The 21,455-nt window shown below is 45.9% G+C and overlaps 1 protein-coding gene across 4 annotated transcripts in view; it reads left to right on the top strand.

The window, feature by feature from the left end:
• The window catches only part of Foxk2 (forkhead box K2), a 51,675-nt gene extending 36,920 nt beyond the window's left edge, over window positions 1–14,755 (top strand). Inside the window, exons 6-11 of one of the 4 annotated variants that reach the window (XR_015044900.1) lie at window positions 625–800; window positions 2,148–2,444; window positions 3,150–3,359; window positions 10,317–12,208; window positions 13,866–14,012; window positions 14,545–14,755. Coding sequence is in view for 2 of the 4 variants with exons in the window: in XM_021177329.2 (XP_021032988.1) it covers window positions 625–800; window positions 2,148–2,444; window positions 3,150–3,359; window positions 10,317–10,513 (880 nt within the window). In the remaining 2 variants the exon portion in view is untranslated. Of the gene's footprint in view, window positions 1–624; window positions 801–2,147; window positions 2,445–3,149; window positions 3,360–10,316; window positions 13,371–13,865; window positions 14,452–14,544 lie in introns of those variants that run through there. The other 3 variants (XR_015044899.1, XM_021177329.2, XM_021177331.3) reach the window with 3 other exon arrangements.
• Window positions 14,756–21,455: the final 6,700 nt, after the last annotated feature.

Below are 21,455 nucleotides of genomic sequence, written 5' to 3'. Positions count from 1 at the left end.
GATTCCTTCCAAACAGAAGATCTGCGGATGCCTGTACTGGTGTTGGGGTGGGGAACTGGGAAAAGGTTGGTTATGTTTCTATTTCTTATCGCCTTGTTCACCTGTACTGCTTGCTGTTCCCTTGAACTTAATGCATATCTTAAAGTAATTAGACTCCAGGAGGCAAGGTCATGGAGCCATGTGGTAGTTTTCATTTCTTTTGGTATGTGAACAGTTCTTTAAAGTGACTTTCAGTTTTGTAAACTCAAGATTTCTCATTTGCCTGATTTTAGAACCGTATGTTTCACATTCATTAAGAATGTTTTTAACCTGAAAGAAATGAGGTTATTAGAAGCCTTAAGGCCCCACAGTCTGCTCACTGGTTCCTGCTGACTGGTTCCTTAGAAACACTGCTCTGAGAGGGTAGCAGCCTTCTCATGGAACTGAGCAACCTGTGTGGCATGCGTGGCCTAGCTCTGGTACTGTCCATTGAGCCTCACTGGGTCTCCACAGAGAAAGTCAGCCACACAGACCTGGGCTCAGTTGGCAGGAGACAGAGGCTTCCCTTTATAAAGATTAAATGAATGGACGCATCCTTTTTAGAGCATCACTGTAAAATACCCCTGTCTTCTTTTGGTGACCCAGGAGTGCCCCAGCTTCTCCCAACCATGCCGGAGTGCTGTCTGCTCACTCCAGTGGCGCCCAGACCCCCGAGAGCCTGTCGAGGGAGGGCTCCCCAGCCCCCTTGGAGCCTGAGCCTGGTGCCTCACAGCCCAAGCTTGCCGTCATCCAGGAGGCCAGGTTTGCCCAGAGTGCACCAGGTGAGAGAGACCCCAGGAGAAGGAAGAGGGAGGGGCAAAGGGGCTGGGAGTGGGGCCAGACAGAGATGCCTGAATTTGGCACTTAGTGTAAGTACCTGAGTGTTGTGTGGATGGAAGGTTTTGGAAAAACCGGTGGCACTGGGATTTTTTTCTTTCCTTTTTTAAATCGGCATGCAGGTGTGGTAGTGAGTGACTATACTATTACCCAAGAGGCTAAGGCAAGGATTGTTGTGAGTTTAAGTCCAGCCTGGCATATATAGTGGAACCCTGTTCCTAAAAACAAAACTAAAAAGAATCGGTATTTCTCAGTTGTTTTCTTAAAAAAAAAAAAAAAAAAGCCCTTTCCTCACCAAAAGAAGTTAGACAAACTAGGCACTGATTGGAACAAAAATGTATCCCATTTAGTGAGTAGATGAATATTTCCAGTTTAGTTGCAGAACCACAATATAGAATAAAATGTGTATCTTAGTAAAGCTAGAAGATGGGCATTCTGGCGGCTAGGCTCGATGGCCCAAAGAGACCCTGCCCTGCCACCTGTCTCCAGCTGCTGATGTCCACTTGCTGAGAACCAGAGGCTCTGACCACCTGTGGCTGTTTCTGAGTTTTGTGCCTCTGTCCTACCAGAATGAAAGTGTTGGTTCTGGGCGCAGATGGCATGCCTTTAGGCCCTCACAGAGAGCATATTCTTGAAGGAGGAAAGAGATATTGTCAGAAATCAGAATAAAACAGAGTTTGTAGTTTTTATTAATTAGATCTAGAAACTAAATGTCCCTGTGAAGACAGTACATCTGAGCAGAAGAGATAGATGCGCAGTGGTTGAGAGCATCTCCTGCTCTTGCCGTGGTCCTGGGTTCAGGTTCAGGTTCTAGTACGCACACTGTGTTTCAGTTCTGGTAGATTCAGAGCCTTCTTGAAACTTCTGTGGGTACCAGGCACACATATGGTGCACTGACACAAAAGCAAGCAAAACACTTAAGCAGATAAACAAAAATAAATCTTGAAAAAATTTAATAAAATGATGTATGTCTCTCCTTTGTGTGTGTGTGTGTTTTTTTTTTTTTTAAGATTTATTATTTATATGTAAGTACACTGAAACTGTCTTCAGACACACCAGTAGAGGGAGTCAGATGTCATTATAGATGGTTGTAAGCCACCATGTGGTTGCTGGGATTCAAACTCAGGACCTTCATAAGAATAATCAGTGCTTCCATCTCTCCAGCCCATGTCTCTCCTTTGTAATGTTCTGTATTTTAAAGTCTAGTGTTCATGTTAGGAAGAGCTTCGTGTGGAAACTGTAAGATCAAGGAGCCGTGCAAGCTCAATACTGCTCATGTTGTCTCCCAACAGGGTCACCTCTCTCTAGTCAGCCCGTCTTAATTACTGTCCAGCGGCAGCTACCCCCGGCCATTAAGCCTGTCACCTACACTGTTGCAACCCCAGTGACCACACCCACCTCTCAGCCACCTGTTGTGCAGACGGTCCATGTTGTTCATCAGATACCAGCAGTGTCAGTCACCAGTGTGGCTGGACTGGCCCCAGCAAACACATACACAGTTGCTGGACAAGCTGTGGTCACCCAGGCTGCGGTGCTGGCTCCTCCTAAGGCTGAACCACAAGAGAATGGCGACCACAGAGAAGTCAGAGGTGAGCAAGAAAAAAAAAAAATCTCCCATTAGTTTCTCGGATTCACCCAAGACCCTGGGATCATTTGTTCTGCCTTGGGGTTCCCTGGGGTTTGGTTCTTGTTTCTTTGTTGCCTTTTAGGGGTTAGCAGTGCTGGGAATTGAGCCTGGCTCCACATGCATCCTAGGGAAACCCTGTATTACCAGGCTACAACCCCAACCCAGTGGTATGAGTGTGTGAGTGGGTGTGTGGGTGTGCACGCACTCATGTGTGCATGCACACGCATGAGTCCAGGTGCCCTTGGAGGTTATAGGTAGTGGATCTGGAACTAGAGTTATTGACCAACGTGGTGCTGGGAATCAAGCCAGGTGTGCTGTGAAGAGGATGTATGTCCTCCTGAGCATTGAGGCATCTCTCTAGTCTATGACTGGGTTTTAAACATTTCTATTTTTATTTATTTATTTATTACAGTACTATGTATCAAACCCAGGGCTTTATAAATGCCAGGCCAGCGCCCTTCTACTCTACTGAGCTATGTCCATCCCCGTTCTTGTCCGTTGTCCCCCCCCTTCCCGTTTCAAGCCTTACTGTGATCTTGTCTTAAGCTTGGCAATAGCTGCAGTGGAGGTTGGGATTAGGCTTGTGCCATCCTCACTTGTTTTTAAAACTGCTAAATCTCAGCTTTGCAACAGTATATCATCTCTCTCCCTTTTCTTTTGATTTCAGTGAAAGTAGAACCTGTCCCTGCAATTAGCCCAGCCACACTAGGCGCTGCTAGCCGAATCATCCAGACATCACAGGGCACCCCTGTTCAGACAGTGACCATAGTGCAGCAGGCGCCTTTAGGTCAACACCAGCTTCCAATAAAAACTGTAACGCAAAACGGAGCTCATGTGGTACCCATGCCTACAGCAGTGCACAGCCAGGTGAACAATGGTAAGCAGCATTCATGCATTCCCGATGCCCCTCACTGGCACGCTGGGGCTGCGACTGGAAACGCAGGCTCTTAATTCATAGAAGGGACTTCCATGGTTGCATCTGTCCTGACTTGGCAGTTTTGAAGCCCTGGGCAGTGCAGCAGAGTGGGGGGAGTTGGCCACGGGGCTCCTACTAGAGGAGGGCCTAAAATTCTGCCACAGCCCCTAAACTTGTAGAAAGTTTTCTATTTTCATTCATTTATTTATGTTTATGTTTATGGGTATTCTGCCTATATGTATGTGTATACACTGCATGCATCTAGTGCCCATGGAGGCCAGAAGAGGGATCAGAGCCCCCTGCACTAGAGTTACAGGCAGCTACTTTGTGGGTGCTGGGGATTGAACGTGGTTCCTCTATAAGAGCAGCCAGTGTTCTTAACCATTGAAGTATTTTTCCAGTCTCTTCCACAGAAATTTTTAAAACATTCCAGATATAGAGGTATGCAAATAGGTACCTTCTTTGTCTCTGTGACAAAATACCTAACAGGAAGCAATCTCATGTAAGAAGGACTTGCTGTGGCTCAGGGTTTGCGGATGTAATGCACCATGGAGCTCGAGGTAGCTGGGCACAGTGTGCTCTGCTCTGCTCTGCTCTGCTCTGCTCTGGTGGCGGGCAGAGAGGGATGAGCTCTGCTGCACAGCTTTCTCCTCCTCGTTCCGCTCAGTAGGAATGAGAACTGTGAATGTGAAGGTCAGAGAACAGCTTTGTCAGCCCAGTCTCCATGTGGGTGCTCAGATCCAACTCAGGTTGTCACAGGTGGCGGCAAGCACCTCCCCCTGCTTAGTCATTTACATGAAGACTTAAGTCTTGCCTGACTATTTGATACTGTAGGACCTAGAACAGCATCACGATTTCAGAGTTGGTATGTTCTTTTTTAAAAAACTAGTGCTAAAGAGTGCAGAGTGCTTGCACTTCTTCGAGAGGTCATGAGTTCAGTTCCCAGCATTCACATTGAGTGGCTGCAAGGGATCCGACAGCATCTTCTGGCCTCTGCAGGCACCACGTACACTAGTTTTCACATGCACATACAGATTTATAAGCATGCACATAAATAAAAAATTTTTAAAAATCATAAAACTATGTGGTGCAGTACACATGTTAGTCAGTGCACACATGTGAGGGTCAGGACAGCTGTGTGGAATCTGCTCTCCTTTTCTCTCTCTCTCTCTCTCTCTTTTTTTTTTTTTTATTTTCGAGACTGGGTTTCTCTGTGTAACCCTGGCTGTCCTGGAACTCACTTTGAATACCAGGCTGGCCTTGAATTCAGAAATCTGCCTGTCTCTGCCTCCCAAATGCTGGGATTAAAGGCATGTGCCACCACCGCCCGGCTGTTCTCCTTTTCCACCTTTATGTAGGTTTCTGGAATTGAACTCGAGCAGCAGTTCAGCGGTACTCCAGCAGTGCCTTTACCTGCGCAGTCGTAACTTACCAGCCTTATAGTTAGAATTTATAGTAGCCGATGCTGAGGGGACACCGTTTCCCATGGTACAGAATGGCAGAAGAATATGTATGGCCCTTGGTTGTTGTCTGTTCTAATCCTAATACAAATTCTCCTGAGTGAATGTTTAAATGAAAACTGTTAGCAACTGAAACAGTATTTTAATATTTCAACAGTGCAATGCAAAGATAGACTGATTTGATATTGAAATGCTGGGGGATAATGGTAGAAAAATATTATTCCTTTTTCCCCCTACAATTAAAGGACACTGTTACTTTGGTAGTAGAAAATTTTGTGTATACATTAAACATTGCATTTCTTAATAAGGATTCATGAGTCTGAGCCAGGAAGTTTCCCAAAGCCTTTGTCGACATCACAGGGCATAGTGGCATAAGCAGTGCAGAGTGTTTGTGTGTTCAAATCCCAGGCTGCTAAATCTCAGATTCATTATGTGTTTGATATTTTTGGGGATGTGGGGAGTCATTGCCTATTCAGAAACCTTGTACTGTTGCCATTTTGTCAGGGTGACTTCCATGCTCAATGTTGTGAACCAAGGTGTAAGAAGATGTGTGTCAGAAGACACATGGCAGAAAGAAGCTCTATCCTCAACCTTTTGTAGATGGCCAGTGTAGCCCAGCAACAGCTTGAGCTTGGAGTACTGGAATGGCTGCTACTTAAGCACCCTCAAATTCTTCTAAGGCTTTGCTGTGTGCCTTGTGAGTTGTTAGAGATTGAGGAAACTGGAAGCAGAGAATGCTGCTCTCGGTACTTACTGCTTGAAATCTCTTGGGAGCTCCATCCATGGAAAAAATCTCAGGGAAAGAGAACTGGCTCGTGCACAAGATTAACAAGCAAATGGAAACTAGTGGAAGAGCCCAGGCGTCCTCATTAAACCTGCCGTAAGGAGCACTCTTTTGTAGTTATCCCTGAAACTGGAGTTAGGTATGGTTATGAGCTGATGTGAGTGATGGGAACCAGATGTGAGTCCTCTGGAAGTGAACCAGCACTCTGCAAGTGTTTGGTTTTTTTTTTTAAAAAAAGATTTATCTATTTATTTATTTATTATATGCAAGTACACTGTAGATGTCTTTAGATACCCCAGAAGATCTTATCGGATGGTTGTGAGCCACCATGTGGTTGCTGGAATTTGAACTCAGGACCTTCAGAAGAGAAGTCAGTGCTCTTAACCACTGAGCCATCTCTCCAGCCCAAGATTTTATTTATATGAGTACACTGTAGCTGTTTTCAGACACACCTGAAGAGGGCATTGGATCTCATTACAGATGGTCATGAGCCACCATGTGATTGCTGGGAATTGAACTCAGGACCTCTGGAAGAGCAGTCAGTGCTCTTAACTGCTGAGCCATCTCTGTAGCTCTGCATGTGCTCTTAAAGAGTGTGATCGTGGCTTGCCTATAACTCAACCAGAACTGGAGCTCACCGAGGCTGGTACTTCTTTAAAAGAGCATTTTACGGCTGACGTGGGGTTCTGTGACTGAATGCTTGCCTGGCATTTCCCAGGGATTTCATCTCAGCCTCCTGAGTAATCGTAACTAGAGTATGTAGCATCATGCCTAGCTATAGAAGCTCCAGGCCAAGTGAGCCACCTTTTCCCAAAGTTAAAGAAGAGAAGAGATAAGGAAAGACATCTAGTGATGGCCCCCACACATGTGCATGTGTATCTACTTACATTTGTGCCCCTGCCCACCCTAATTCAAGTTTTTTGTATTGAAAACCCCAGTGTGCTCTCCTGGTGTCAGAATCTCCCGCCCGCCCAAGGCCCAGCACTCCCCTCCTGAGGGTAGCTGTGTCAGTAGTGACACTCACAGGTGCCTGGTGTCTGCGTAGGAGGTAGATGAGGTCCTCAGCCTGCCTTCTCTTAGGGCTCGTGCTCAAGGTCAGTTGTGCACAGCCCGTGCATGGATGGGCCTACTCAGTACCTCAGGGCCCTTCGTCTCTGCTCAGTTCATGGCCTTCCTCCCTTTCTCCTCTTCTCTTCCCCTTTCTCCCTCTTCCTCTCTCTCAGTGTCTGTCTGTCTATATCTGTCATTCTTTTAGCAGTACTATGTGTTGGGTTCTTGGGGTGGTCCATCATATCAAGGTACTTGGCACCAAACCTGAGTACCTGGGTTCAATTTCTAGAATTTGTAGAAAGAGAAAACTCATTCCTATAAATTCTGACCTGTATACATTATGCCATGGTACATAAATGATTTATAATTATGTGATTATAAATATAATTAATATATAAACAGACAATAAACAGTAAATGTCTTTTAAAGAATTTTAAAGAATGCCAGGCATGGTGGCATGTACCTTAATCCCAGTATTTAGGAGCCAGAAGCAGATGCATCACAGAATCCTGAGCCATCCCTCCTAGTCTCAATAAAATATACTAAGGATTGAACTCAGGACTGGACACATAGCTGAGCATGCTAGCACTATGTACTGATGACCATCTTGTTTTTGTGTATAGGTGTTTGCCTGCATGTACATATGTGTGTCACTTACCTACCTGGTACTTACACAGGCCAGAGGTGTTGAAGTTGAGGAACTGGAATTACACATGGTTATGGGCAGCCATGTGGGCACTGGATCTGCAGCCAGTGCATTCTCACCAACTTTAGAAATTAAGCATGCGGTTGTTTGTTTTATGGTACTGGGGATTGAACCAGTAACCTTGCACATACATGCCAGGCAAGAACTGTATCACTGAGCTATATCTTCATCAAATTCTTTTTAAATTTTTGAGACAGGGTCTGTCTAGACCAGCTGAATTTGAACTCCTTCTGGTTCCTGAGTGCTGGGGTTAAAGATTATACCCTAAGCCCAGTGTTTATGAGCATTTTAAGATGAAGAACTAAAGTTCCCTGTGCTCTATGACTCTATGTGGACCCCATACTCCGTCCAACATGCTGCTTTCTTGTCCCTGAAGCAGAGGGATTATTTTCAGAAGGCAGTAGATGTTTCCGTGAGCGTCCCCCATAAAGGCTGGCCCAGATGGCTGACAGACACCTGACGTTTATGTGCACTAGAGCCCCGCTGTCTGAGTCTCTAGCTACCTGTGTCCAGCCTGTGCGCTCTGTGCCTCCTCCAGGCTGTACTTGCACACCCTAATTATAACTTAACCCTTGTGGGATAGAGAACTGACTGACTTCCCATCGGGCCCCTGTCTGAGTCCATTTGTATTAGTGTAACAGAATCTAACACTAGATAAGTCATAGTTAGTGAAAAGGTTACTGTCTCTTAAGGTTGTTGGCCTGGCCAATATCAAGGCACCATCTACTATTGAAGACCTTCCTTCTGTCATGAGGCAGAAGGCAGGGTTGCTGATTGTTTTATAGTGCATGCAGTCCCTCATAATGGCTCTCATCTACTGTGAGAACAGTCTTAACGCTGAGCCACAGCAGTGACATTATGTCCTGAGTTGGTGTTCTACCGACAATTCCCAGATACATGTATTTGAGGGTATATTAATCTATTTCTAGTTAAGTTTCTATAGCCTCCTGTCTGTCTACACACTTTGGCAGGGGTAGGAGTGCAGTCAGGATCAGCACAGCAGCTCTCTGCAGGCTCCCCACTTCATAGACTTGGCTCAGGTGGGCAGGGCAGGAACTGTGTGAGAGCCATTTGTAGCTGAAGTACACAAACAGGAGCTGAGGAAGAACACTCTGGCATGAGGCTGTGGAGCTAAGATTTGAGTTTCAAGACAGACTGGAGACAGCCTGGGCTTGAGGATGTCTAAGCCACTCGCCCAGGCCCTAGCACTGTCCTAGGCGGCTGGCCATGCTCAGTCAGCATCAGCCACACTGGGAAGAGCTGAGAAGGGTAGCTCGTGCCTCCCATAGCTGCTTGACGACATGACTGATGGCTTGATGACATCCACTGACGGCTGGACATGCCCTTCCCGACCCCATGGCAGCGCACGCCGCGTGAGAGTGGGGTAGGGATGTGACAGAGCTGGCCTAGCATGCCCTGGTCTATCCCTTGGGTTCTATCACCAGCCTTAAAAAAGTAATAAAAAGTAATAAAAAGTCAGGCTGAGTGTGGGACAAGAGCTGGGTCTTCTCCCTTCGTGTGTGTTCATGCTGCGATCATGTTTGATGGTGCCTGTGGTGCTATAGGGCTCTGCTTCAAAGAGTCTAGCAACTTGAAGGGGCTTTGTCTACTTGGGCTGGAGGGCAGGGTTCTTTCCCTTTGTAGGCAGTGAGCTGGTGTGAAGCAGCCAGTGTGTTCATCTTGCTTCTTGTTTCCCTGGTAACGTGATGACTTACATATCTCAGGAGTACCACCACCTGAGACAAGGATAGCTTAAGCTGGAAAGAACAGTAGCAACCTCCCACTGGCATCTGTATTTTGGAGCTATCTAGAGAAACAGCCAGCAGAGCTAAGCATACATAAGTATATGCAGTTAGGAGAAAAGAGACCTTGGAGGTTTGTGGTGGCACATGTTGGTAATATATACAGGAGGATGACAACTTGAGAAAAATAGACCTGAAGTAGTCTGCTCATTTAGGTGTGAGGCCAATAAAAAGACAGACCTTCTGGACAGAAGAGAGGATTGCTACAGTAGGAGGGCTAAGTGGAAACAGGACTCTTCTTCATTGAGAGTCCTCTGTCTTATTCCTCAGATAATGTGCTGAGGCCCATCTAGGTTGGCAGGTCATTTGCTTTGCTCAGTGTTTATCTTACGTTTTCTTTGACAGAAACCATCAGCATCATTGTGTTAATAGTTAGGTAATAGTGGTTCCCTCAGACAAGTTGACATGCAAGACTGCCCACTGCCTCAGCTGGAATTTAGCCTTTAGAATAGTCAGGGCTGCGTGTGCTATTGCACCTTTTCATTCTGGCACTCTGGAGGCACGGGAGGTGGTTCTCCATGAGTTCCAAAGCCACACAGTGAGACTCTACTAAAACAAAGAAAGGAGGTGGGTAAGATATGGGTATCTATCTCCTGGGTCTGCCCCCCCCAAAAAAAAAACCCATTTATTGCCTGGGGGGGCATGTACATAAAGGTCCCAGAGTAATTTGTGGGTCAGTTTTCTCCTTGCACCTGTATGTTCTGAGTATAGAACGCAAGTTCTTAGGCTTGGGGGACAGTTCTAAGCTGCCTTCCTAAAGTAAGCATGTCTTCTTTGTAGATAAAGCTTTAGATAATAATGTATTGAACAGTTGAGAAATGGCTATCTCTCAAACCAGAACAGCCTTATTTTCTATTTGGAGGGAACAGTTCTCCGTCCTCCAGGTGAACAGAAGCCTCCTTGCCTTGGCGGTTCTAGGCTTTCAAGTAGCTTGTGCTTTTTGTAGAAGCTACAGAGGTTTTTCTTACTGATGGGAATTGACCTTCCGAGACTTTGGCCATGTAGGGTTATCCCTGGGATTTTGTGTAAGACTCAGAGGGTTTGGCATGCCAGGGTGGACTCCATGGTCAGGGGTTTATGCAGTAGCGTGGGGTTCTGATTCACTGTGTCCTTCAGCAGCGGCAAGTCCTCTCCATATGTTGGCCACCCACGCATCAGCATCGGCATCCTTGCCCACAAAGCGCCAGAATGGTGACCAGGCAGAGCAGCCAGAGCTCAAGCGAGTTAAAGCAGAAGATGGCGAGAGCATTGTCATTGCCCTGAGCGTGGACGCACCACCAGCAGCTGTGAGAGAAAAGGCAATCCAGAACTAGCTGTGGGAGACCTTTTCTTCAGACATCAACTTTGTGGTGCCAAAAGGAGACGCTGCCTCTCATTGAAGCAGGGAGTGCTGCCTCTCTCTCACTGAAGCAGGGAGCGCATCCTCGGTGGGTAAAGGGCCCTGCGGTTGGACTTCACCTCTCAGCACTGAAAACATGAACCCAGGTGGCCTTAAAACTCCTTAATTTAAAGACATCTTACACTTGAACAGACCCACAACAGCAACCCTGGTTCCAGAGGTGGTGTCTCCGACAGAGCACTCGCTGGGCCGTTGTCTGTGGGCTCAGCTTTTACTACAAGCAAGAACTCCAGGTCCCAAAGGACTGAGTCTCCTGGGAGGATGCAGCACCTGCTACAAGTGGATCTCGCTGGCTTTCCTTTAGGGGACAGAGCCACAGCCACCTGCTGCCCTCATAGGACCTGCTGGCTGTGGCTGAGAGACAAGACAGTGTTTTGTTGTTCACATACGGAATTAGAATACTTGGCAGTGTCCTTTCTTTACTGAATAATGGGGTCTTTGACATTTCATATCACTCCATTTCTACTCTGGAAATTTGAGATTCATTTGGGGGAAAGAGCGTCCTTCTGTTTGTTTCTGTGGTTTGATTTTAGCCCGTGGGATGGTTTGCTCTAGTCTGTCCTGCCTGTGTTTGGGTGGCTCTCCCTTAGGACACCTACCTGCCCGTTTCCGTTTAGAGCAGTTACCTGATGAATTTGACCTACCTTGTGCCATTGTAGAGGGTGGGTGGGCTGAGGCTGCATGGACCCATGAGGCCAGGGGGCATTGGGACAAGAGACCCTGGGAGCCTTCCAGCCATCAGGCTGCACGCACGTACCTGCTCTAGCTTGCTGGGTTTGTTGTTTGTTTCTTTATGTAGACTTTGTCCTTGGCGTAATTTCCCACTCTAGTAAAACAAATCTAAATATTGTGTATGCTTAAAGCAACAGATCCCTCCCTCCTGGGAAACAGATCCAGGCCTCTGTCACGCCTTTTCAGACCAAGGTCATAAATCTCTCTCTCCCAGAACCTGGGGAATCATAGGGGTCAGCTCTGGCCTCTGACTGGCTATCTGTATGGCACACTCGCAGCAAGAGCTGGTGGAGAGATGTTGCCAGTTAACTTAAGGGTCTTGGGAGTGAGACCCTGCAGCCAAGTATCAAGCATTCAGGCCATTTTATGATTCTCAAGAGGTTTCTCTGGAATTTCAGAATGACGTCCCACACTAATCCTGACTTATGTCACATAGCAAGTAAACTAAGAGGGAAGGGTGAGGAGAGGTGGGGAGGCCAGCAGCCCAGCCCACACTCAGGTTCACCGCTCACCTTTCCAGAGCATTCTGGACTGAGCTGAGCAACAGGCAGAGGGCGTTAGGCTCATTGTGAGTTTTTTTTCCCTAATGTCATCATCATAACGTTATTTATTTAAATGTAGTTATTTTGGTATTTAATTTTTTTTAAGAGAGGGGGGGAAACCCTGTATTTTCCTGGTAGAATGAAATGGCTCAGAATGGTATATTTAGGCAATTTAAAACATTATTTACATAAAGACCAAATATGATAAGTCTGTTCTAAGTATTGCTTCACCCACAGTATGGAGCTGTCACAATGTTACTGCAGATGATGCGTGTTGACATGGAGTTACTGCACCCAAGCTGGATTTATATAACTCAGCCACTTAAACAATAAAGGTGAGACATGATGCGAGTGAGAACATGTGTGTGCCCACCGCAGTCTGCCTCCTCCATCGTTTTTGCAGGTAACCTCGGAATGTCTGTCTCATAAAGGTTTGCAGTTTGCAGAGTACTTTAATTTGGGTTATATTGTGCCCAGCATGTGCATCCAGACTGCGGGCCTCAGATAACATGGTACGCTGGCAGGCCGCCGCCCTAGTCAAGGGTGGGCTCAGGTACCACCAACTGGACATACTGTGTATCTGGAGATGTGTGTGTAGCATGCTTGCCCAGGACTTGTTCCCTATGAGTGAGATCTGCAAACTCGTTACCTCTGAGCCCCAAACAGACCTTATGGGTCTGTAGGAGTTTCTTTTGGGGATCATAGAAAACATTTAAAGATGGAAGGAGGTTTTTTTTTTCTTTAAGGCCACCTTCTCAGTCTCACGTTAGTGAAGTGTGCCAATAGGCACACAACCCATCTTTTCTCCTTGCTGCTGTATTGGCCTTGCTGCTGCTTTGGTCCATAGGAATGTAACGCTGCCAAGGAGAGGGCAGAAACTGGACCCTTAGGTTATTAACTGAGTACTAAACCCAGGGTTTCTTCCCAGTGTTGAAGGCACTACTTTAGTTTTATGTTCATCGGAGTTCCCAGAAGCCCCTCCTGACACAAGGAGCTCACAGCAGTCCCCAGTGCCTGTGGCACCACTGCTGAATGCTTATGGAGTCTCGCTTTGACCTTTACCAAACTTCTGAGCTCCCTCAGGGACGAGATAACTTCAGCAGCGTTGGCTTGAACCACACCGACCACAAAGGGAAGCTCACCTGTGTCCTGGGTACGGTGCATTCCAGAATGTGTGTGGCATAACATTGTATAGCTATTTCCCACACTGTAGAATGTGTTCACAGATAGCAGCTGGTCTCCGTAAATACCCCACCCCACTTCCTTGTCCTCTGCTGGGGAGCTGGTCACAGAGTAGCTGTAGTAGTTGAGGAGGGGTCGGGGAGCATCAGGACTTGGGTTTTCTATGCTGTGTGACACAAGGAGAGAAGTGACAATCGTGACGGCCAAGCAACTGCAGCTCAGAGGAAGCAGAGTGCTGATCTGTGTGCAAAGATTTGGAATTTTTAAAAAGTACCAAGTTCCTGAAATTCAATAAAATATTTTTATTAATTTTAATGAATACAGAGTATCATTGTCTTCTGATAAGCAGATACATCTATCTTACTTTTTAGCCTGTGCTGGGGAGACTGGACCAGGAACACAGATGGGCGGCAGCACAGGCTCCCTCAGAGGTGAGGGAAGGCACAGGGTCTTCATGATGCTACGGCTGTACAGTCACCTGTGTGGCATCTTACTGACATTCCGTTGTTAGAGTTATAAAGTGTTCTAAGTTGTGATTGTCTGTCCCCCACTCACCCTTTGAGGTTCCCAGGCGGTAACAGTCATCTTCCAGCTGCTGTCCCAGGCCACCCACATAACCAATAATAAATCTATGGTCATGGAGTCAGTCTGAGCTACATGAGACCTGCTTTTTTAAAAAAAACAGGGGTGGGGGGATGGGACACTGGGAGGCTGGTAGGTCTAATTGTTTCCTGTTGCCTTTTTCTGTTATGACCCCAGTTGAGCCACTTGTAGCGTACAGAGAGGCTAAAATGTGATCCTTTTTCACAGAGAATGCTGGCTGGGGAGACAGAGTTAGAATTCCCTGGAATTCTGTGCCCCACATTCATCTGGAGCCATCATGGCAAAACTGACCTGGAGGAAGTGTGAATTGTCTGAGCAATGCACGCAGGGTGTGGCCTGAGTAGCTCAGAAAAGGTGGGAGAACTCCACTCACAAAACATGGGTGTAGATACTTGCAGTCTGCACAGCAGTGGTGTTAGCTAAGGTAAAACTCACTGAGTGAATGGCCACAGGAAGCTCAGCCTGAGAACAGCTGTCAGCTCCAGTATGACCCAGATGTAAGTAAAAGGAAGCAGAAAGCTTCCTGAAGTTGAGCAAATGCTCTTTAGATACATCAACAAGTTACAGACCTTAGACATGAACTGTTCAGTGGACAGAGCCTTTAGGAATGGAAATGAGCTTCAGGGACACATGTCCCTTGGCTCCCTGCTAAAGGAGAAAGATGGAGGTAGCTTTTTAAAAACAAAACAAAACAAAATAAAGCCGGGTGGTGGTGGCACACGCCTTTAATCCCAGCACTCGGGAGGCAGAGGCAGGCGGATTTCTGAGTTGGAGGCCAGCCTGGTCTACATACAGAGTAAGTTCCAGGACAGCCAGGGCTACACAGAGAAACCCTGTCTCGAAAAAAAAACAAAATAAGTAACTGAGTGTTTTATGCTCATCGCAGAGCCACAGAAGACCACAGTTATCATAGTTTCATGGAGAGGACACTAAGCAAAACTGGAGAATTTAAGGGCCTAAAGAACAAGCGAAACAAGGTGTTCCTGGAAAGTGAAGGCGGGCTCTGTGGTGCTGCTTGTGCCTGCTGAGGAAGTCCTTGTTTTTCTGTCTGACGGATTAGAACACATAAAGACTGAGAATTTTAAGAAAAAGTAAACAAACCTATCTGAGCAAATAAACTAATTTTCTGTTTTAAAAATGTCGCCTTCTAATATGCCTCCTTATTAAAGTCATTCAAAGCAAAATTTGCAATTTGACATTCAGAATTATTGTTAAATTGGAACATTAATGTTTATTAATGTTCTGCGAAGGAAGCAGAGCTCTGAAGTGAAAAATTCGTACTGGAAAGTTAGCTTTTTATACTCTACTATGTAATTGTTAATAGTACTTAATAAGAATAGCTGAAAGTTCACAGGTGAATTTTGATTTTTCCTTTAAACAATTCAGGAAAATGCAGAAAAAAGTAGGGAGGGGAGCAAACACCATATACAGTAGAAATGCCAGTGATTAGCACAAACGGTCTAAATTACCAGGTCCAGTGGTAGGGCTGTCAGTGGAGCTCATTGGTTATTTTTCGAGTACATGCAAAGCCCCAGCTTCAATTCCCTGAGAATGAAAAAGAAAAGAGAAGAAAAAGTGGGAAGGGGGCTGGCCTGTGGGTAGGGGGTTGGGGAGAGGGTTTTGTAGAGAAAAGGGTGAGCAGAGGGAGAGGCATAAGACTGGGACTTCTGGGAGTCCTGAAGACATGGCTGGGCTCAGCTGCTGGGTAGGGAGAGCAGGAAGGAGGGGGAGAGGGAACCAGGTCCTGCAGCCAGGAGGCCAAAGACATAAAAGGGAAAAAACCAGAATGTCTGGGTTAAATGGGGAAAAGCCTGTGGGGGTGGGGGTTGGGGGGGGGGGAGAGCAGGCCAGCTCTAGCCTCTGGGCTGGAGAGTTTAGGTTAGAGGGTGAGGTATGCCAGCCACACCTTATAACAGGTAGGGACTGAGGGATGTTGGGAGAACCTGGCAGCCAGGTTTGAAACTTAACACCTAGCCCTACAGAAACTAAAAAAAATCTTTTCAGTTCAGTGACAGAGTGCCTGCCTAGAATGCAAAAGGCCCTGGGTTAAATTCCCAGCACAAACATTTCAAAAACTGCAGAGAACATGGTAGCACATATTTGGTTGTGTTGAGTGGCTTGCCATCCTTGTGCAGGAAACCAGTGAGTGATGGATGCCAGCTGAGCCATAGGGCTGGGCCGGCTCAAAAAATAAAAGCTGAGTTGGCAAGATGGCCCAGCAAGTAAAGGGAGGATTGCTGCCCAAACCCTAAGAGTTATCAAGGCCACATGGTGGAGAACAGATTCCTGCAAGCTGTCCTTTAACCACATGTGCCCAACATGGTCTGACTTGATTTAAAAAATAAGAAACAAAAATAAAAAAAACCCTAACCTGGGGCCTGGAGAGATGGCTCTGCGGTTAAGAACACTGACTGCTCTTCCAGAGGTCCTGAGTTCAATTCCCAGCATCCACATGGTTCAGAACCATCTGTAATGGGATCTGATGCCCTCTTCTGGTGTGTCTGAAGACAGCTACAGTGAAGAAAAAAAAAAAAACCCTAACCTGTTTGTGGATTAAATGAGAATGGCCCATCGGCTCATATATTTGAGTGTTTGGTCTACAGATGTTGAACTGCGTGGCAAAGAGTAGGAGATGCATAACTGGGTGCGGGGCCCCGAGGAGTCATCCCTCCAGCTTCTTGTCCCTCCCGCATATGGATGTGAGCCCTCAGCTGCTGCTCCAGTGCCATGCCTGCTGCCACACTCCCCATGACAGTCATGAGCTCAAACCCTCTATAAACATTTTGTAAGTTTGCTCTTCCAGACGTTCAATTCCTGGCACTCTCATGGTGGCTAACAGCCATCCGTAACTCCAATGCCAGGAGAGATGCCTTCTTCTGGACTCTGCAGGCACTGTACACAAATGCATATACACAAAACACATTAAATCTTTTAAAAAGAAAATAGATGTTATCATTTCTTTTATTTTAATTTGATATTTACATTCCAAATGCTATCCCCTTTCCCGGTTTCCCCTCCAACCTTCCCCATCACATCCCCCCTCCCTGATGTAATCATTTCTATAAGCACAAAAAAAAAATTGGAGAAAGTTCAGTATTCCCGGTGGCATGCATGTGCCCTTGAGACCTCCAAATCTTCAGTGTGCCTCAGTTTCCTCCCATGCTACCTGATCCTACCACAACCATAGTGTGAGTTCAAACAGTGACTGCTAATTCAGTGGGCCATCTGCAGTGTTCACAAGCCAACAGAGACTACAGCTTTAATACATACACTATACACTCGCCCAAAATAAAAAGAAACACTTGAGTAAATTATACTTGCCTCAGGGAGTGGCACTACTTGGAAGAAGTGTGTCACTGTGGGCACAGGCTTTAAGATCTTCCTCCTAACCACATGGAAGCCATTCTTCCTGCTAGCTGCCTTCAGAACAAGTAGAACTCTCAGCTCTTCCAGCCCCTCATCTGCCTGGATGCTGCCATGCTCCTGGCTTGATAATGGACTGAACCTCTGAACCTGTAAGCCAGCCCCAGTTAAATACCATTCTTATAAGAGTTGCCTTGGTCATGGTATCTGTTCACAGCAGTAAAACCCTAAGATAGTCAAGAACCAGAGACTGATGAACCTACCTGAAGTTAAAATATATGACACAAGTCAGAAATCCTTGTAGTCCCCAGCATTTGGAAAACTGCAGAGAAGGCTAGCCTGGACTGTACAGTGAGTTTTGAGGGCACCCAAACCAACCATAGAAGCAAAAGTCTATCAAAATGCACACACACACACACACACACACACATACGAGAGAGAGAGAGAGAGAGAGAGAGAGAGAGAGAGAGAGAGAGAGAGAGAGAGAGAGACAGGAAAGAAAAAAACTGAGAGAAGAAAATAGTGCAGCCATGTGCTTAGACAGAATGAACCACACTAGTGACAGTATTGAGACAATGACTGATAAATATATGTATTTTGAAAGAAACAGGAAAAGCATTTTAACATATGGCCTATTACAATAAACAGGAAAATAAAGAAAGTGTTATTTTATGAATTTCATGTCCTAAAAAACAACTGGCAGAAAAATAAATGACTTTTCAGACTTGATGAAATCAAATTAGATTCCCAATCAGGAAACTCCGTATCACAAATACAAAAATGGCCCATCGGTGGTGGTGCACACCTTTAGCCCAGAACTTTAGAGGTAGAGGCAAGTTGATCTCTGAGTTGGAAGCCAGCCTGGCCTACAGATCAAGTTCCAGGACAGCCATGTGACCTTGTCTGGAAAAAAATTCGAGAAAAAGAAATAATACAAAGATCTTGCCTTGTTACCGTTGTAAAATACAGTTTGAAAGAAAGGCACCTTGGAAGCACAGAAACACGTGGCTTCATTGCACACAGGCTACTGAGCTCTGTGTTTAAATGCTCCTGCCATACATAATACACCCAACCAGGGCAGAGCCCCTTACCAATGCTGCCGCTTTACCCTGCCCTGCCTACCCACAAAGCACTGGAGAGCCAGTGAAGGCCCATCATTTTAATCTTTTAGTGTAGATTAAAATTCATTCAGATGAACATAGTTTATGAACGCGTAATGTCAGCAGAGTCATGTGCACTGGCATTTTAGCTGCATGTAAGTCTATGATTGCAAGATCCCCCAGAAGTGGAGTTATATACAGTGATCTGTCATGTGGGTTCTGGGGATCGAACCTGGGTCCTCTGTTAGAGCAGCCAGTGCTCTTACCTGTGGGCCCAGCCTGAGTCAGTTGTTTTCTATGCAGCAGTGTTCTGGGTTAACAGGATAACAGTGAGGGTGTCTTATTCAGGACCAGTGTTTGAGGGGGTTGTTGTTGTTTTGGTTTCATTTATTTTTGTTTTTTGTTTGTGGCAGGGTCTCATAGCCTAGGCAGTTTTTTAAAAAATTTTTTATTTTATTTATTTATTTATTTTTTTGGTTTTCCGAGACAGGGTTTCTCTGTGTAGCCCTGGCTGTCCTGGAACTCACTCTGTAGACCAGGCTGGCCTCCAATTCAGAAATCCGCCTGCCTCTGCCTCCCGAATGCTGGGATTAAAGGCGTGTGCCACCACTGCCTAGCTTAGGCCGTTCTTTTACTTCCCCAAGATTATAGTTGTCCACAGTGCCTGTAACTCAGGGTACCACCAAATAATCTGTACAACACTAGGACTTGAACTCAGTGCCTCCTGTGGGATGTGCTAGCCATTCAACCAACTCAGCTACATCTCTAGCCCCACAGCAGAACTTTTAAGAGTGAGAAAGCGAGGGCAGCAGTAGTACACTCTTGTGATCTCAGTATCCTGGAAAGTGAGGCAGACTGCTGAAAGCACAAGGTCAGTTTAAGCCAGAGATCAAGAGCCTGACTCAGAAGACTGAGTGGCTACGGAAGGAAGGTGGGTATGGTGGTGCACATCTGTAACTCCAACACTGAGGAGGACTTGGAGGGTCAACCTCTGCTATGTAACAGCCTGGGCTACAGGAGACAAACAATAAAGCCAGAACTGTAAAAATTAAAAGCTATACAGTTAAGAAACAAACACCCAAATCTATTTAACGCAAGTCTTATAAAACAGGCACAAAAAGCATTATGCACTTAAAATTACAGATGACTAGCATACATGTTCAGACAATTCAACCAACTTACACATAAAGATCTTATTCTTCAAAGACTGGAAGTGGGCTGGGCTAAGAGCAGAGCCTGTGATTCCAGGAAAGGCAAGAGGGAATATTGGTTTTGAGGCTGGACTACATAGGAATAAAATTTTAAAAAATATGTCTGTCTACAGTCTGGTCCTACTGTTGAGGTTTAAAGAAACAGGTGAACGAGCATCAAATCTAAAGCCCTCCCTGGAGCCCGCTGTGGTGCACAAACCCTTAATCCTATTAATTCCAGCACTCCAGAGGCAGAGGCCGAAGGTTCTGAGATGGAGATCAGCTTAGTCTACACAGCAAGTTCCAGACAGCTTGCCATAAATAATAAAAACAAATGTGTAAATGTATAGATGAGCATTGAGAACCTTCAGAACGAGCAATTACAGATCCCTGATTACAAAAACAAAACCAAGTCTGTAAGTCTTTGTGCACAAGTATTTCCATTTTAACATTGGTCATGCTAGCAAAAAGTGCAAATATCTTTGCGCACTCACAGTATTTCTAATGACCTTGTTTTCTTTATTTAAGCAGCATTTGGAATGTGAAGGCTCAAGGAATTCATGGCCATCTTTAGTCACATAATAGTTTAAGCCCAATCTGGGCTACACAAGACCATGTTCTCAAAAAAACCAACTAGGCAAACACATCTAAAAAAAAACTAAAAAAATCAGCACCTAATTAAAATTCTTATATTAAGGTCTAGGGTGTTTTCTGGTGGTGGAAGGATGGGGCAATTTTACAACATTGTATTTGTTTGTTCCTCTCTAGTTTGAAAGACTTCATGTAGCCAGGTATGGTGGTGCGCACCTTTAATCAAAGGAGGCTGAGTAGGGTGGATCTCTTGAGTTTGAAGCTAGCCTAGTCTACATAGTAAGTTCCAGGACAGCAAGGATTACACAGAAAATATGTTTTTTAAAAAACAGCAAAAACCGCAGGCAGATTTCTGGTCTACAGCCTGGTCTACAGAGTGAGTTCCAGGACAACCAGGGCTACACAGAGAAACCCTGTCTCAAAAAACCAAACCAAACCAAACCACAGCAAAAACCTACATACTTTATTTTTTTATAATAAGTACTTTCCAATCCATCTTGAAGAGAAAAACTCTGGCAGAATACCAGTTCCAAAATGTGAGCGTTAATCAAATGTCTCTTACAGGCAGCTGCTTGGACTGTATTATGGACCATGACTATAACCACCAGGCTATAAACCAAGCTTCCACTTAGAGGCAGCCTTTGCCCTGCAGGAAGAAAACATTAAACAAGAACCTTTGGTCCACACAGTGATGTTGGCCAAAAGGGCAGGAGGAATGACCCAAGATACCCCTGGGGCCAGTGCCATTATGGGGAGGTTTACTCAAGCACAGGAGCCTGTGGTTTCTGAGAAAGGTGAATGAAGGGGGAACCTCTTGGCAGTCGCAGGGAAAAGGTGATATTTCAGCTTGCTACCAGGGCTATCCATGTCCTGGAGGGTCTCAGGAAAATAGCCACTGGGAGCTCCTGGAAGGGCATTCACACTTTTGTCCCTTCTCGGGTCAAGGCCCACACAACAGTGGGTGTTTGAAAACAGTCTGCAGATCCCTGAAAACCTACAGCCCACCATTTTTTGTCTTTACCCAGAGACAAGCTCAAATCTGGGGAGCAGGTAATTCTAAGATCCCCTTTCAACACTTGCTCTGCCATCTACAGGGAGCAATGTGCACTCGCGGTCCCTACAAAAGGAGGAGGAGCCTGGAAGATCCCTTTCAAGCTATGTCAAAGCTGATACCAACTTCAGATGTTGATGGAGTCCCAAATGTGGGACGACCACGTGCTTGCTTCCCCACCCCACACCCCAGGTCTGAAGCACCAAGTCATACTGTGGGAAGACCCATTCTTCTGTATGGATTCTCTTAGCGTACCTTCAGGAACACAAGCTAGAAAAACACCGCCTGCCCCCCAATGTTGCAAAAATATTACGCAAACCAGTAACACCAGCCAACGTCCACAGATGACGGTCTATTAGTGTCTTCTACCAGGGCAGCATGATGACTTCTATGAAACCAGGGCACATAGCACTGGCACGGCACAGGGCAGAGGGCACACGGCACTGGCAGAGCACAGGGCAGAGATGCCCAAAACAACAACAAAACTAAACATTCATGATTT

The sequence above is a fragment of the Mus caroli genome, unplaced genomic scaffold, assembly GCF_978045245.1.
Source record: "Mus caroli unplaced genomic scaffold, Mus_caroli_1 scaffold_13, whole genome shotgun sequence".
NCBI classification, from domain to species: domain Eukaryota; kingdom Metazoa; phylum Chordata; class Mammalia; order Rodentia; family Muridae; genus Mus; species Mus caroli.
The sequence above is the reverse complement of the archived record's forward strand: the minus strand, read 5'-3'. Positions and strand labels throughout refer to the sequence as shown.